The sequence below is a fragment of the Mobula birostris genome, chromosome 23, assembly GCF_030028105.1.
Source record: "Mobula birostris isolate sMobBir1 chromosome 23, sMobBir1.hap1, whole genome shotgun sequence".
In the NCBI taxonomy this organism is placed as follows: domain Eukaryota; kingdom Metazoa; phylum Chordata; class Chondrichthyes; order Myliobatiformes; family Myliobatidae; genus Mobula; species Mobula birostris.
In genome coordinates this window covers 19,574,735-19,592,640 of record NC_092392.1, presented here as the reverse complement: position 1 = coordinate 19,592,640, position 17,906 = coordinate 19,574,735, and the positions used below count along the sequence as shown (strand labels likewise).

Here is a 17,906-nt window from a genome sequence, read left to right as displayed (position 1 = left end):
TATGTTACCGTATGTTTTGCTGTACATCTGGCAAAAAAGCTAATCTTTAGATCTTTATTTCTTTAGATTTTATAAACTTGTATCAGTTCTTCCCTCAGTTTCTGCAGCTCCAGAGAATACAACTTGGGTTTGTCCCACCTCTCCTTATAGTTTATATCCTCTAATTCAGGTAGCATCCTAATAAACTACTTCTGTACCATCTACAATTCCTCCACATCTTTGCTGTTAATGGGTTAACCAGAACTGCACATGATACTCCGAGCGCAACCTAACCAGTACCTTCCGAATATGTTCTGGCCTTTATTTTGTTTTGCTTACCAGTTCAGTCTCCAGTTATTTAAAACATTTTTTCTTTATTTTCCAGTGGATCATGGTCTGCTCCGGCTTGTGACGACTTATCGCGAACATGGTCATAAAGCTGCTAAAATCAACCCTCTGGGGCAAGATGTGCAAGAAATTATTCCTGAAATTCAGATCTTAACAGAATCACTGCAGGGTCATGACCTGATTTATACGAAAGGTAATTTTTTATGACCTTCACACTCTACTGTTATACTGCTGTGTTTTAGAAGGGACAAGGGACTGGAACAGGGTGTAGTGACACAGTGGACCAGGACAGGAATTTGAGTCGTGCCTAGTTGTTGGAGATTTAGTTAAGTCTGCAATTAATGAGCTCAATGGGTTGTGGTGCTGGTGAAGATAAACCAATCTGATTCACTGATGTTCTGTGGGGAGCAAAAGATTAAAAAAGGTCAGATGAGCTTTATTTGTCACGTGTACATCGAAGTATCAAAACATACAATGCATATTAAAAGTATTCACCCCTTGTAAGTTTCCATGTCTTATTGTTTTACAACATTAAATCCACTGAGATTCAATTTGGCTTTTTTGACACTGATCAACAGAAAAAAGACTCTTCTGTGTCAAAGTGAAAACAGATCTCTACAAAGTGATTAAATTAATTACAAATATAAAACACAAAATAATTGATTGCATAAGTATTCACCTCCTTTAATATGACACAGTAAATCATCATTGGTGCAGTCAATTGGTTTTAGAGTTCACATAATTAGTTAAATGGAGACCTGTTTGCAGTCTAAAAGTGTTTCAGTTGATTGTAGTAAGAATACACCTGTATCTGGAAGGTCCAACTGCTGGTGAGTCGGTATCCTGGCAAAAACTACACCACGAAGACAAAAGAACACTCCAAGCAACTCCACAAAAAGGTTATTGAAAACCACAAATCAGGAGATGGATACTAAAAATTTCCAAGTCACTGAATATCCCTTGGGAGTACAGTTAAGTCAATCATCAAGAAATGTAAAGAATATTGGCGCAGCTGTAAATCTGCCTCGAGCAGGCCATCCTCAAAACTGAGAGACTGTGCAAGAAGGGGACTAGTGAGGGAGGCCACAAAGAGAACTATGACAACTCTGGAGGGGTTACAAGCTTCAGTGGCTGAGATGGGAGAGACAGCACATACAACAACTGTTGCCCAGGTGCTTCACCAGTCGCAGCTTTATGGGAGAGTGGAAAAGAGAATGCCACTTTTTTTTAAAAAAAAATTCTCATTAAATCTCAGCTAGAGTTTGCCAGAAGGCATATGGGAGACTCTGAAGTCAGTTGGAAGAAGGTTCTATGCTCTGATAAAACCAAAATTGAATTTTTTGGCCATCAGGCTAAACACTATGTTTGGTGTAAACCAAGCCAAGCACCGCACATCATCGAAAACACACCATCCCTACCGTGAAGCATGGTGGTGGCTGCATCATTCTGTGGGGATGCTTCACTGCAGCAGGCCCTGGAAGGCTTGTGAAGATAGAGGGTAAAATGAATGCAGCAAAATACAGAATATCCTAGAGGAAAACGTTATGCAGTCTGCAGGAGATCTGCAACTTGGAAGAAGATTTGTTTACCAGCGAGACAATAACCTAAGCATAAAGCCAAAGTTACATAGGGATGGCTTAGAAACAACAAGTTAACGTTATGGAGTGGGCAAGTCAAGAGTCCAGACCTCAATCCAATTGGACTTGAAAAGGGCTGTTTACTCATGATCCCCATGCAATCTGACAGAGCTTGAACAGTTTTGTAAAGAAGAATGGGGAAAAATTGTAGTGTCCAGATGTGCAAAGCTGATGGGGATCTATCCACACAGACTGGAGGCTGTAACTGCTGCTATAGGTGCATCTACTAAATATTGACTTGAAGGGGGTGAATACTTATGCAATCAATTATTGTGTTTTTTATATTTGTAATGAATGTAGATCAATTTGTAGAGATCTGTTTTCACTTTGACATGAAAGTGTTGATTTGTGTTTTTTAAAAAAAAAAGCCAAATTAAATCCACTGATTCAATGTTTTAAAAGAATAAAAAATGAAAACTTCTGGCAGGGTTGGGGTGGGGGGGGGGAGTGAAATGCATTGTTTGCTTCAAATCAGATCAGTAAGGATCTGCTGGGGGCTGCCTGTAAGTGCCACCATGCCTCTGTCCCCAGCATAGCATGCCCACAAGCTACTGATCCTAAGCCATACACCTTTGGAATGTGAGAGGAACCCAGAGCACCTGGAGCAAACCCAAACCATCATGGGGAGAAGGTACAAACCTCTTGCAAGGAGTGGTAGGAATTAAACCCCAATTGGTGATTACTGGCACCGTAAAGCAATGTCACTAACTGCTCACTACTGTGCCATCCACAGCTTGCTTTGTTTGTCTGTCCTGGTTTAAAAATGATGCTAAATACCACCAGTGTGGTTGACTCTGTTAAGTCTTCTGTGCTGTTTGACATGAGCAGTGAGACACTGGCCAAGGGTGTATAATGGCCACCCCAGGGTCTCAAAGCAAGGGAGTCTAAACTAGGGGTAACGGTTCAGGGTGAGAGGGAAAAGGTTTAAAAGGGATCCGCGGGGTGACTTTTTCACACAGTGGGTGGTGAATATTTTACAAAATGGGCTGCCGGAGGAAGTGGTTGAGGCAGTACAATAGTGTCATTTAAGAAGCACTTTACATGGAGGGACTGGGCAAAATGCAGGAAATTGGGACTAGCCAGGTCGGCACCATGGTTGGCTTGGACTGGTTGAGTTCAAGAGCTTTAATCCGTCTGTATTGCTTGACGACTCTAGAACTCTATGACTTCCCCACAACTGTCTATATAAAGCTTGAACTGCGTGGGTTTTCTCCAGGTGCTCTGGTTTCCTCCCACATTCCAAATATATATGGGTTAGGGTTGGTTATTTGTGGACATGCTATGTTGTCGCCAGAATGTTCAAATTCCTTATAGACAGTGGCGGAAATTGAACCCCAATATTCTGATTGCTGGTGTTGTAAAGAGTTGCGCTAACCACTACACTACCATGCATCCTTATATAAACATAATCCACAATCAACCTGACCCTTCTCTCGTACACAGCCCTTACTTAACTCTCCATTCTTGCTACATCATGTGCCTGTCTCAGAGTCCTTTAAATGTTTCTATTACTTCAGCCTCTACCACCTATCACTGGCAGTGCACTCCAGGCACTTAGCACTCTCCATGTTAAACAAATAAAAACTACCTCTGATATCTCCCTTAAACCTCCCTTAACTCAGCTTAAACAGATAACCATTGCTGCCTTGGTTGGGAGGGAGGGATGTAGAAAGTGCTGGCTGTCTATTCTGCTTAAGCCTCTCAATCTTATCCAACTCTACGAGAAATTGTTATAAAAGAATAAACACTAACATTTAATATAAAATGATTTCCAGATCTGTTGACCTTTGGGAAGGATGAAGCCACTCTAGATGAGGTGTTGGCCTATCTGGATAATGTGTACTGTGGACATGTGTCAATTGAGATCAGTCAATTGGAGACAATGGCTGAGAGGGAATGGTTCACTCAAAGGTTTGAAGAAATCAGGCGCGAAACTTTAACACAAGAAGAGAAAAGGCTTTTAGCAAAATTGATGCTGGAGTCTCAGGTAAGGTTGAGGTGTTTTACATTTGGCAGAATGTTAACTCTGCTGAGGGTTTCTGGTTAGAGTCATACAGCATTGAAACAAATCCTTCAGCCCAACTCATCCATGCTAACCAAGTTGCCTGACTGAGCTGGTCACATTTACCCACGTTTGACTCATGTCCCTCTAAACCTTTCCTATGTACTTGTCTAAGTACCTTTCCAATGTGTTAATGCACCTGCTTCAACCACTTCCTCTGACAGCTTGTTCCATATACTGACCACCCTCTGTGTGGAAAAACTTGCCCGTCATGTTCTGACAGTGCCAGAATTTGCAGGGCAGATGTCTAAATTGGAATGCAGGAAATGAGTCTTTAGTGACATGTTGCACTTCATTGTTTTGTATGCTTGAAGTATGTAGTCAACCAGTTGCACCTAGTTTGGTGCCCAGAAGTTGCCAAGAAAATTTTCAAAAACATCCTTGAATGGCTTTCATGCAATTTTCTTCAGTCCCACTAGAATTTCTTCAAATTGCCTGTCATTGATGACCTGTTTGACTTGGGGACCAACAAAAATGCCTTCCTTAATCTTGGCATCAGTTACAGTATTCTGACTCGAATTATGAATTGAAATAACAAATATAGGTGATTTAAAAACAGCGTATTGCATGACAGGGAAATTTCACGGTGATTTTCATGATCAGCATCCCTAAATCAATAAGATGCATTCAAGAGTATTCAGGAAGCAAAATCTTTGTTGTCCAGCATTATTAATGGAATGATCTCTGTAGATGGCACACAAACAAAAGTGCTTCTGTCTCTCAGTCCATGTGACAATAATAAACTAAGGCCAATACCAGTACACATGAAGCCTCAATTCCCACCTCTCCAGGTTCAGGAACAGCTATTCCCTTCTACCATTCAGCTCTTGAACCAACCAGCAAAATCCTAATAATTTCCTCCGTCTAGCAACACTTTGATCACTTTGCACTAGATTGTTCTAATTGTATCACTCACATAAAAAAAATGGGTATGGTTAAAAATGGTTCAAAAGGTTCAAATTAATATCAGAGAATGTATACAGTACACAGCCTGGAACTCTTACTCTTTGCAGACATCCACAAAACAGAAAAAAAAAATGAAGAATTAATGACAGAAATGTTAGAACCTCAAAGCCTCCTCCCCCTCCCTCGCACAGCAGCAGCAAAAGCAATGACCCTTCCCCCCCCCCCCCAAAACTTGCTCCATTAGCAAAGCCCCCAAAGAGGCCGTGATCTAGACTCCATCAAACGAAATTGTCCATCCCAACACTTTGTCATATCAAACAGGCTCTCTCTCACGAGCGAGGGAGAGAGAGAGATCACTCCTGCAACAACAGCATTCTTGTGAATGCTGCTTATACGGTGCTGTATACTTGTGGTGCTCCTGCAAGTAGGTTTTTCATTGCACTTGTGCATGCATGCTCTTGTGTAGATGGGAATAAACTCCACTTTAACTCAAGTGATAGAAAGCAAAACAGAATCCAGATTATATTAAAACCCAAATTACCGTCACACAGGGAGATGTGCCCCAGTTGAGCTGATGTACGACTCCAGACCAACCATTTTATGGTTGATACTCAAGTGGCCCAGGAAGCCACTCCTAAAGGCAGTTTGGAGGCAGGTGATACTGGCATTTCTAGATCCCATAAACTGCCTGATTTCCATTGGATGACTTGTCCTGCGTAATTTCAAGGAGTGTTTCCATATATATGACCTTCAGATTCTCAAGTTGATAACTGTAGAAATTTGCATTCTAACAGTATCCTGACTGGTTGCATCATGGCCTGGTAGGGAAACACCAATGCCCAGGAATGGAAAAGTCTACAGACAGCAGTGGATATAGCCCAGTCCATCACAAGCAAACCCCTCTGTACCATTAAGCAAATTTAGATGGAGCGCTGCCACAAGAAAGTAGCATGCATTATCAAAGACCCCCACCGTCTCTTCTCGCTACTACAATCAGCCAGGAGGTACAGGGAGGTCCCTTAGGTCCCACCTTGTCAGGAAGAGATATTACCCTACAACCATCGGGCTCCTGAAATGGCATGGATAACTACTGCTATGAACTGAATCTACAGCCTACAGATTTGCTTTCAAGGAGTATTTACTACTCAAGTTCTCAGCACGTTTTATGTTTGCACAGTTTGTTTCCTTTTGCACTTCGGTTGTTTGGCAGTCTTTGTTTATATATAGTTTTTTTCTGTAAATTTAATTTTATTTCTTTATTTTCCCTTAAGTGCCTGCAAAAAATGAATCTATGAATCTATCATAGGCATAGTTTGATCATAAATTTGTCTTTTCTCTTCTTCCCTGGATTTATTCACTTCATAATAATTAACTAGATCTGAGTTTGTGTCCTTTTGCAAGTGGAGCACGTAATTAGATTAACAGTGCCTGTTCTATATTCTTCAGGAATTTGACCATTTTTTGGCCACTAAGTTCTCCACTGTAAAACGCTATGGTGGAGAGGGAGCAGAAAGTATAATGGGTTTCTTCAATGAATTGTTTCGAGTGGCAGCACTCAACGGAGTGACTGATGTTGTGCTGGGAATGCCCCATCGAGGTCGCCTCAACCTACTTGCTGGGCTGCTGCAGTTTCCACCTGAGGTGAGGTGATAATGAAAGAGCTTTGAAGAGGTGGCTGAGATACTGTATGTACATCAAGAGTGAATGAAATGTCTGGGGAAGTGTATCGTCATGCACTTTGGTAGAAGGAATAAAGGCCTAGACTGTTTTCCAAATGGGGAGCAAATTCAGAAATCAGCTGTAGGTGGATTTGGGAGTCCTCTTGCAGGATTCCCTCCAGTTTAAGTTGGTGATAAGGCAGGCAAATGCAATGTTAGCATTCATTTCGGGAGGGCTAGAATATAAAAGCAAGAATGTAATGCTGAGGCTTTGTTAAGCACTAGTCAGAGTGCATTGTGAGCAGTTTTAGGCCTCTTATCTGCGAAAAGATGTGCTGGCATTAGAGACTGTCAGAGGAGGTTCATGAGAATGATCCTGGGAATGAAAGGGTTAACATACAAGAAGCATTTGATGGCTCTAGGCCTGTACTCGCTGGAGTTTAGAAAAATGAGGGGCAATCTCATAGAAATGTAATAGTACATGATCTAGATTGAGTGGCTGTGGAGAAGATATTTCCTAGAGTGCGGAAGTCTAGGAAGGCACAGAGGGCACAGCCTCAGAATACAAGGACGTCCATTTAGTACAGAGGTGAGGAGGAATTTCTTTAGCCAGAGGGTGGTGATGCTACAGACAGTTGTGGAGGCTAATTTATTGGGTATAGTGAAAGGTTCTTGATTAGTAATGGTGTCAAAGGTGTGAGGGAGAATGCAGGAGTATGGGGTTGAGAGGGTAATCAGTCAACCATATTGGAATGGTGAAGCAGACTCGATGGACCAAACAGTCTAATTCTGCTTCTAATATCTTATGGTCCTGGACTTTCACAGTGAACAGTAGGACCCTAGGGCATTTTGTAGAACAGAGAGATCTTGGGGTTCATTCATAGTTCCCTAAAATGGAGTCACAGGTAGAGCCAGGTGGTGAAGAAGGCTTTTGGCATGATGGCCTTCATCATTGCAGGCACCGAGTATTGAAGTTGGGATGTCAGGTTACCATTGTATAAAACATTGGTGCCGCATTTGGAAAATTACTATTCAGTTGCAGTTTGGTGCCAGAAATATTGTATTTTGTTTCGATTCCAGTTGATGTTTCGAAAAATGCGTGGATTAAGCGAGTTTCCGGAAGGTTCTCCGGCCTGCGGAGATGTCCTGTCTCATCTCACGTCCTCCGTGGACCTGGATTTTGGCCTTGACCAGCCGCTGCACGTCACCGTGCTCCCCAACCCTTCGCACCTGGAGGCCATCAATCCGGTTGCCGTCGGCAAAACTCGGGGCAGGCAGCAGTCTCGGCAAGATGGCGATTATTCACCGAGTGTTTCTGCACGGCCCGGCGACAAAGTCATTTGTGTACAGGTCAGCAATGTCTGCGTGTACCTAATGATTCCACAGTGGTCACTGTGAGTGTTAAAGTAATGAAATATAAATTACTGACATGGATATGTCCCAAGCAGAACATTGATGAATAAGGGCAGCACAATACCATAGCAACTAGTGTGACGCTTTACAGCACTAGTGATCTGGGCTTAATTCCTCTGCTATCTACGTTCTTTCTGTGATTGCATGGGTTTCCTCTGGGTGTTCCTGTTTCCTCCCATATTCCAAAGAGGCACAGATAAGGTTAGTGAGTTGCGAGCCTACTGTGTAGATGCTGGAAGCAGAGTGACACTTGCGGTCTGCTCCCCAGCACATTCTCAGATCGTGTTGATCATTAGCACAAACAACACATTTCATTGTTTTGATGTACACATGACCAATAAAGCTCATGTTTATAATCTTTGTTTAAGGTAAAAGTGGAACTGCACACACTTCATTCGAACTTGGGTCCTGAAGCCTTACACTGCCAAAGGCTTATCTATCTCATTCTGTGTAAACGCAGTGTGTGCAGGGTAGAGATAATGGAGGAGAAAGTCAATAAGAAATAGTATAAAAATAATGAAAACTTTTGATCAGGAAGCATTCATTCTTTGGCGAATGACTCACCTCTTGACGTCAGCTTGTAACAACGAGAAAGTTTGTTCTGAACTCAAATTTGAATTCTACAAATTGTAAAGAGACACTGCACTGTTAATGGCACAACCCTTAACATGCAGAGGGATCTAGGGGTCCATGTCCATAGCTCCCTGCAAGTGGCCTCATAAGTTGATAGGCAGGTAAAGAAGGCATATGGGATATTTGCCTTTGTTATTCGAGGCTTTGATTTCAAGAGTCAGGAAGTTATGTTGCAACTTTATAAATCTGAGCTTAGGCCACATCTGCAGTATCGTCTTCAATTCTGTTAGGCCCATTTGAGGAAGGGTGTGGAGGTTTTGGAGAGGGTGCAAAAGAGGTTTACCGGGATGCCCCCGGATCAGAGGACATGTGACATAAGGAGAGTTTGGACAAATTTGAGTTGTTTTCTCTCGAGTGGTGGAGGCTAAGGTTTATAAGATTACAAGCGGCAAGCTTAAAATGTCTAATACTAGAGGGCATCCACCTAAGGTGGGAGGGGGGAGGTTTTTACGCAGAGAATGGTGGGTGACGGTGGAGGCAAGTATGATAGAGGTGTTTAAGAAGCGGAGATAGGTACATGAATGTGCTGAGAGTATTGGGATATGGACCTTGTGTCAGCAGAAGGGATTAGTTTAGTTAAGCAATTAATTACTAGTTCAATTAATTCAGCACAACATCATAAGCCAAAAGCCTGATGTCTGTGATCCGCGAGTCCAACAGCAGCCCAGAAGTGACCTGTCCTGGGGTTGAAGGACTGTCTGTGTGGGTGAGAGAGAGAAAAGGGTAGGCTCACTGCCTGCCCCTTTTCCGAGGATACGTCCATGCCTAGCTGTCCTTGGAGAGGGAGAATGTGCACTTTTGGGGATTTCTGTGAGCTGCTTTTGCTGCCGTTCTGATGAATATTGTGGGCATGTTATGTTGGCGCCAGAATATGGGCTGTAACACTTTCAGCTGCCCCCACTACACCCTTAGGTTGTGTTGGTTGTTGGTGCAAATGATGCATTTCAATGTATATGATAAATGAATGGATCTGACTCAATCAGTTCATATTGTTGAAGTCAAGCACCTATTGCAGGTGGAGATACAAGAGACCGTGAATGCTGGGACCTGCAGTGAAGAGTAAACTGCTCAGCGGGTTGGGAGCATGGATGGAGAGAAAGGGGCAGTCAACACATTGGTCTGAGACCCTTGATCCAGACAAGTCTCAACACAAAACATTGACTGTCCATTTCCACCTACAGATGCTGCCTGACCTGCTGAGTTCCTCCAGCCCTTTTTTTTTGGCAAGCATTGTAGATGATTGTACTCGATATTTTTTATTTGCTTGCACGGTGTGGGTGCTGTTAGATTAATTCTGCATTCATAATTATACTTTAAAAGGGAGAAAGAGGTCCCATGCAGTGAGTACAGGGAGTTGTGAAAAAGGCTGAAGAACAGGATCTGCAAAGCAGTAATCTCAGTGTTACTCCCAGTGCCGTGTGCTAGTTGGAGCAGGAATGGGATGATGGTACAGGTGAATAAGTGGCTGAGGAAATGGTGCTGGGAGCAGGATTTCAGATTTCTGGATCATTGGGATCACTTCTGGGGGACATATGACCTGTACAAAAAGGACAGGCTATACCTGAACCCAAGGGGGACTGATATCCCTGCAGCCAGGTTTGATTGAGCTGTTCAGGAGGGTTTAAACTAATTTGGCAGGGGGATGGGAACTGAAGTAATAGGATTGAGGATGGGGCAGTTGGTATACAACTCCCTGCAGTGTGTAGTGAGACTGTGAGGATGGACAGGACAGAACTGCAATCGGAATGCTTATGAGATAACTTTTTAAAGCAGCTTGTGGTTGAGCTTGTTCGGAGAAAGAGAATTCTGGATTGACTGTTACGTAATGAATCAGATGTGATTAGGGAGCTTAATGTAAAGGAACCTTTAGGAGACAGTGATCATAATATGATTGAATTCACCCTCAATTTGAGAGGGAGAAGCTAAAGTCAGATATATCAGTATTACAGTGGAGTAAAGGGAATTGCGGAGGCATGAGAGAAGAGCTGGCCAAAGTTGATTCAAAGGGAACACTGTTATGTTTTGTAACTCTAAAACATAAAACTAATCGAAAGAAAAACACTGGAGCCGGGAATAATATGTGTACTCTAGTTTTGTCTTTACTTTTTACTTCAGTGAGGGGTGCACTAATGTCCTGGTGGCATAATGATGTATGCTATTCACATACTTTTATATACAACCGTAATGAATTATATGAACAAAGAATGTTTAATCAAGCAATATATTTACAATATTACTCAAATATTGCAGAAATATTAAATACCTAACAGGTACTAGCAGGGATGACAGCAGAACAGGAATGGCTGAAGTTTTTGCTGTCAATTTGGAAGGTGCAGGATAGATACTGTACATCCCAAAGATGAAATAGTATTCTGAAGGAAGGATGAGGCAACAGTCAGTGACAAGTGAAAACAAAGACAGCATGAAAGTAAAAGAGACAGCATATGATATAGCAAAAATTAGTGAGATATTAGAGGATTGGAAGCTTTCAAAAACCAAAAGAAGGCAACTGAAAAAAACTGTAAGGATAGAAAAGATGAAATATGAAGGTAAGCTAGCCAAAAGTATCAGAAAATACCAAAATCTTTTTCAGATATATAAAGAGTAAAAGAGAGATGTAGTAATGGGGGACAAAAAAACTGGCAGACAAACTTAATAAATTTTTGTGCATTTTTCACTGTGTAAGACAGCAGTATGCCAGAATTTTGAAGTGTTAGGGGGCAGAAGTGAGTGTAGTTGCTTTTACTAAGGAGAAGATGCTTGGGAAGCTGAAAGGTCTAAAGCTAGATAAGTCACTTGGATCTGATGGACTATACCCCAGGGCTCTGAAATAGGTAGCTGAAGGGATTGTGGATGTATTAGTAATGATCTTTTGAAAGCCTCTAGATTCTGGAATGGTTCCGGAGGACTGGAAAATTGCAAGTGCCACTTCACTCTTTAAGAATGGAGAGAGGCAGAAGAAAGGAAATTATAGGTCAGTTGGCCTGATTTCAGGTTGGAAAGATGTTGGAGTCTATTATTAAAGACGAGGTTTTGGGGTACTTGAAGGCACATGGTAAAATAGGCCAAAGTCAGCATGGTTTCCTTGTGCGGAAATCTTACCTGACAACAGCTGTTGGAATTCTTTGTGGAAATAGTAGCCAGGATTGAGAAAGGAGAGTCAGTGGATGGTGTTTATTTGGATTTTCAGAAGGCCTTTGACAAAGTGGCTGGTCAACAAGATAAGGCCCATGGTATGAAAGGAAAGATACTAGCATGGATAGAAGATTGGCTGACTGGCAGGAGGCAAAAAGTCATAATGAAGGGGGTTTATTCTGGCTGGTTGCCAGTGACAAGTGGTGTTCCTCTGGAGTCTGTATTGGGACTGCTTTTCACGTTATATGTCAATGACTTCGATAAGGGAGTTGATGGCTTTGTGGCCAGGTTTGTGGATGATACAAGATGGGTGGAGGGGCAGGTAGTTTTGAGGAAGTAGAGAGGATGCAGAAGGACTTGGACAGATTGGGAGAATGGGCAAAGGAGTGGCAGATAGAATACAGTGTTGGGAAGTGTATGGTCATGCACTTTGGCAGAAGGAATAAAGGCATAGACTATTTTCTAAATGGGGAGAAATTTCAAAATCAGAGGTGCAAAGGGACTTGAGGGTCCTTTTGCAGGATTCCCTAAATGTTAACTTGCTGGTTGTGTCGGTGGAAAGGAAGAAAGGTGCAATGTTAGATTTTATTTTGAGAAAACTAGAATATTGAACTCAATTCAAGTTTAATTGTCATTTAACCATATATGTAATGCTCATGAATACAGCCGAACGAGACAGGGTTACTACAGGTAAAGGTGCAAAGACACATTACCAACAGTCACACACAGTAAGCACACACAAGATCACAATTATGTAATAAGAGTCCCGAGGCCTAACCCCCTTCCCCCCCCATCTGCGACGCAGTGGCTTGATGCATACAAGCCAACAAACCCATATAGAATACAAGTGAAAATACAATGATGCAGATATATGCAGATATACTCACCCCCCTCCCCAAACCCGCCAATATCATCTATCGACTGGCCCCCAACGCCTTCTAGGTGACACTGTGGCTTCAAGGCCTGTTCCTTACCCTGGGGCTGGACTCTTGCTCAGCGAATCCATGCCTTTGAGCCCCAGTCCTCAGATATACAAAACACAACTACACAGTTATATATGTACATAATCCAGATCCCTCAGCCTATTTTAAATCTTCAGTCGTCACAACTTAGCTGCGTCGCCTCCAGTAGAGTGCGATGGCTCAGCCGCCTCTCCTCCAGCAGCTGAAAAGCAAGTGACCACACAGCTTGAAGCCCGAGTCCATTGAGTTGCCACTACAAAAGCGGCAGTCAGTCACAACAGAGGTTGTTTTCTGCTGAGTGAGACTCTGGGAGGGCAGCCTTGACTCCGTTCTGGACACCATGCCACACCAAACCCTGGTGAAGTGCAACGGCTTCGTCCTGTCACTCTGGGCGGCTGCAAACAGGCAACACCCTGGCTTCAGGCCTAGTCCTTGCTACAACTGAGGACTTGGCCCCCTCCATCCGCTTTGCTCGCATCCAATAAATCAGCAATTCCAACTTGTGGCCTACAAGGTTAACAATGTGTAAAGAGGTCTTTCGATCTCAAGAACAGCGACCATGACAGCCACTCGCTATTTGACTGTGAGCCTCCATCGATGAACTCAGGGATGGTGTAGACCTGCAGTCCTTTGAGTTCTTAACGTATAGCAGGATCTTGCGACCATTAGACATACGTTTAAGTAGAACGGTAGCACCTGTCGTTGATCCCGTAGAAGCCGCTGCGACCATTCATGTCGCCATCTTGCCGGAATATAAAAACAAGGATGTAATGCTGAATCTTTATCAGGCATTGGTCAGACCACAATTGGAATAACGTGAGCAGTTTTGCATCCCATATCTAAGAAAAGACGTGGTGGGATTGGAGCGGGTCCAGAGGATGCTCATGAGAATAATCCTAGGAATGAAAGGGTTTATGTATGAGGAGTGTTTGACGGCTCTGGACCTTGTACTTGCTGGAGTTTAGAAGAATGACTGCAGATGTCATTGACACCTATGAAATATTGAAAAGCCTATACGTGGATGTGAAGAGGACTTTTCCTGTGGTGCATGAATCTAGAACCAGAGGCTAAAGCCTCATAATAGAAGGACATCCATTTAGAATAGAGGTGAGAAGGAATTTCTTTGGCCAGAGGGTGGTGAATCTGTGGAATTCATTGCCATGGGTGGCTGTGGAGCCCAAGTCATTGAGTATATTTAAGGCAGAGGTTGATAGATTCTTGGTTAGTCAGTGTATCAACAGTTACAGGGAAAAGGCAGGAGATGGAGTCCAGAGGAAATATGACAGAGCAGGCTGAACGGCTGAATTCTGTTCTTGTGTCTTAATTCTGTTCTTATGTCTTGAAGTCTTGCTCCTTTGTTCAAATTTTCTGATAATCACTGTCAGAAAGTTACCCAGTGTACTTCACTCACTTCAACTCTGAACTGATTCCACACCCTATGGATTAACTTTCAAGGTCCTTACAATTTGTGTTCTCAGTATTAATTATTTACTTATTATTTATTTATTATTTTTATATTTATACAACTTGTCTTTTGCATATTGGTTGTCTGTCAGTCTTTGTGTGCGGTTTTTCATTGACTCTGCATTTCTTGTTCAACTGTGAATGCCTGCAGGAGAATGAAACTCAAGGTATAGTGACATATGTACATTTTGCCAATAAATTCATGTTGAACTTTGAACTCTTGCTCACCTTCCCACTTTCTTGCTGCAGGTGCATGGTGATGCTTCCTTCCCAGGGCAAGGGGTGGTTGCGGAAACCTTCACTCTGTCTAAGCTGCCCCACTACAGAGTGGGTGGAAGTATCCACCTAATTGTCAACAACCAGTTGGGATACACGACTCCTGCGGAGAGGGGCAAATCTTCCCTCTACAGCAGTGACATTGGTAAGCACATAGCTATCAATACTTCCTTTTATGTGTTTATTTAGTGACACAGTGTGAAATGGGGCCTTCCAGCCCAAGAAGCCTCACCGCCAGCAACCCACCTATTTAACCCTAGCCTAATCATAGGACAATTTACAGTGACTAGTTGACCTACTTACTGGTACATCTTTGGACAGTGGGAGGAAACCAAAGCACCCGAGGAAACCCATGCGTTCATGAGGTAGACATACAAATTTCTTATGTACGGCTTCGGAATTGAACTCCGAACTTTAATTCCCTGAGTTGTTATAGTGTCACACTAACTGCTACACTACCGTGGCTTCTCCAGGAATGTAATTTTGTATGTATAATATATAAACATTACATATAATAACGAGAGCAAAAAATACTGAGGTAGTGTATGGGTTCAATGTCTGTTCAGAAATCTGATGATGAAAGGGGAAGAAGCTGTTCCTAAAGCATTGAGTGTGTGTCTTTAGGCTCCTGTACCTCCTCTCTGATGGCAGCAATAAAAAGAAAGCATGTCCTGTGTGATGGTCCTTGGTGATGAATTTCACCTTTTCCAGGCATTGCTTTTTGAAGGTGTCCTTGATGCTTGGGAGGCTAGTGCCCACGATGGAGCAAGCTGAATTTGCTGAGTTTTATTAGAAAAACGATTTTTAGCAAACAAAATATCCATTGCTTTGAGTTGACATGCTATTTAACACATAGAGATAAATGACTATTGGTCACGTTTTTGCACAAATTAGAGTTTCTCGACAAAGTTATCTTCATTGTTAAAATAACTGGATAATTAGTTCATCAAACAGTAGGTCAGAGGTGGTGGAACCAGGATCTGGGAACTCACCTTGGACACGATGTGAGATTGCCATTTCTGTCTGTTGTAGGCTTACTAATTTATACAATTACAATTTACTCAAACTCAAGTGTAGTTTTTGATAATTACAACCCACTTTAAACACAACAGACTTTTTATGTCATTTACATGGAGTGCACAAAAATTTACTGACTAACAGAGATGATAGACATTTCTTCAAAACTGAAGTGTTTTCTGTTCTTTTTCCTGTAACCTCTCTACCTTTCTTTCACAAATTTTTGATATGCTTCTTCTCTTTGATCTTAATGATATCAATCTCCGTTCCCTTTTAATGATGTGTTTTGTGTATTCAGTATTACTGGATTTTATTTGCAGATTGAGTTGGTCCTTTTTTTGTTCTCTGATCTACTCGTCATCTGGGACCTTTGCACAGAATGTCCAGCATTCTGATTAAAAATGTCCTTTTCTGTCTGAGAAATGATCCTTTGGATGTTCCATTCCCTCCTCTGTTCTCTCCATCTCCTGATCAGTGTTGTTGTTCAGTGGAAGTTGGAGAAATCAACGTACCAAAAATCAGTTTGGAGGCTACCCAGAAGAAATGGGAGGTTTTGAAAATCTGTGCAGAGAGTGGCAGTAGAGAGGCCATGAACAGTCATGACAAAATGGGAATGGGAAGTTGAATTGAATGGGTGGCCACTGGGAAATCCCAGGGAGATTGGAGATGATAAAGATAAGGGGATTTTTGAAGAAGTTCCCCTCTCTCTTTGACACCTCTCTCCCGCTAGTTCTATGTGCCAGCTATCTCCCATCTAGTCTTTCAGCCCAGATGAAGGGTCTTGACCTGAAACACCAACTGTCCATTTCCCTCACAGATGCTGCCTGACCCATTGAGTTCCGCCAGCAGCTCATTTTATGCCACAGAAACAGACCATTCATTCCATCCCAGCCATGCCAACCATTCAAGTACCTATCAACACCAGACTCAGTGAGATCCTGTAGTATTAATGACTCAAGCATTCTTGCTACAAGAATGCCACAACAAAGTAGTATCCATCATTAAAGAACCCAACCATCCAGCTCATGCTCTTCTTGTTGCTGCCATTGGGAAGGAGGTACAGAAGCCTTGTGTCCCATACCACAAGGATCAGGAATGGTTATTACATTACAACCATCAGGCTCCTGAACCAGTGTAGATAACTTCACTCACTTGTCATTTACCTTTTGCTAGGTCTTATAACAAAGTACAATAAATTCACAGTGGATCTATTAAAAGCACATTTATTACTTGCAAGGGGAAGTCCACCTCCGCTGCTCACGATGTATGGCAGGTGGTTTCCATTTTACGAAGTTAATTTTTATGCAATTCCTTGGCTGTTATCTGTTCTGGCTGACTCAGCTCCTTCACTCGGCAGCTGCAGTCTTGTTTCTTCTATTCAAGGACATGTAATGTAACAATCTCCCCTTACTTTCACAGTGATCAGAACATTACGTGCCTTCTGCCATGTACACACTTAGCAAATAGCAAAGCACCCTGGGATTATACAGGTTCCATTTTGTCACATTACAAGATTAAATACATTTAAAAAATCTCAATGTTTCAAATACATTTCCATACGCCTCGACTCTGAACTGATTCCACAACCCACAGACTAACTTTCAAGAATTCAGCAAGTTATGTTCTCAGTGTAATCGCTCCATTGCTCCATCCTAGTTTGTCAGTCTTTGGATATAGTTTTTCATTGATTCCATTGTATTTCCATAAGATATAAGAGCAGAGTTAGGCCATTCAGCCTATCGTGCCTGTTCCATCATTCTATCATGGCTGATTTATTATCCCTAACTGCATGCTCCTGCCTTCTGTCCATAACATTTGACACTCTTATTAATTTCTTTGTTCTACTGTGCAAGAAAGTGAATGTATATTGTGACATATATGTATTTTGATAATACATTTGCTTTGAACTTTTGAATTTGAAAATAATGCAATTGTCTTGTTTCCTCCAGGGAAGATGATTAATTGTGCTGTTATTCATGTGAATGGAGGTGATGCGGAGGATGTAGTTCGAGCCACACGATTAGCTGTGGAGTATCAACGGCGCTTCCGGAAAGATGTAATTGTCGACCTCCTGTGCTACAGGCAGTGGGGCCACAATGAGCTGGATGAACCATCCTTTACAAACCCCACCATGTACAAAATCATCAGGTACAGTAAAGAGAGCACTCGGATAATCCTTACCGATGGCCTTGCATCGATAATGAGTCAAAATCAACACTGAGTTTGTTCTCATCTGCACAAGTGCACGTATGACCGGTGCAATGAAAACCTTTCAGGCAGTAGCATCACAGGCACATAGCATCAGATGAGCAGCATTCACAAGAAAAATATAAGTTAAACATAAATGTGCAGAACTTTTAGAAGAAGGAACACAATTAGAACAAAAATAAAAAGGAACCAAGTCCTTCACCACCAT

At 42.2% G+C, this 17,906-nt stretch overlaps 1 protein-coding gene across 1 annotated transcript in view; it reads left to right on the top strand.

The window, feature by feature from the left end:
• dhtkd1 (dehydrogenase E1 and transketolase domain containing 1) overlaps positions 1-17,906 on the top strand; it is a 61,738-nt gene that overhangs the window by 7,837 nt on the left and 35,995 nt on the right. Inside the window, exons 2-7 of the mRNA XM_072241678.1 lie at positions 365-520; positions 3,740-3,951; positions 6,379-6,573; positions 7,671-7,940; positions 14,447-14,618; positions 17,440-17,638. Coding sequence (XP_072097779.1) covers positions 365-520; positions 3,740-3,951; positions 6,379-6,573; positions 7,671-7,940; positions 14,447-14,618; positions 17,440-17,638 — 1,204 coding nt within the window. The remainder of the gene's footprint in view (positions 1-364; positions 521-3,739; positions 3,952-6,378; positions 6,574-7,670; positions 7,941-14,446; positions 14,619-17,439; positions 17,639-17,906) is intronic.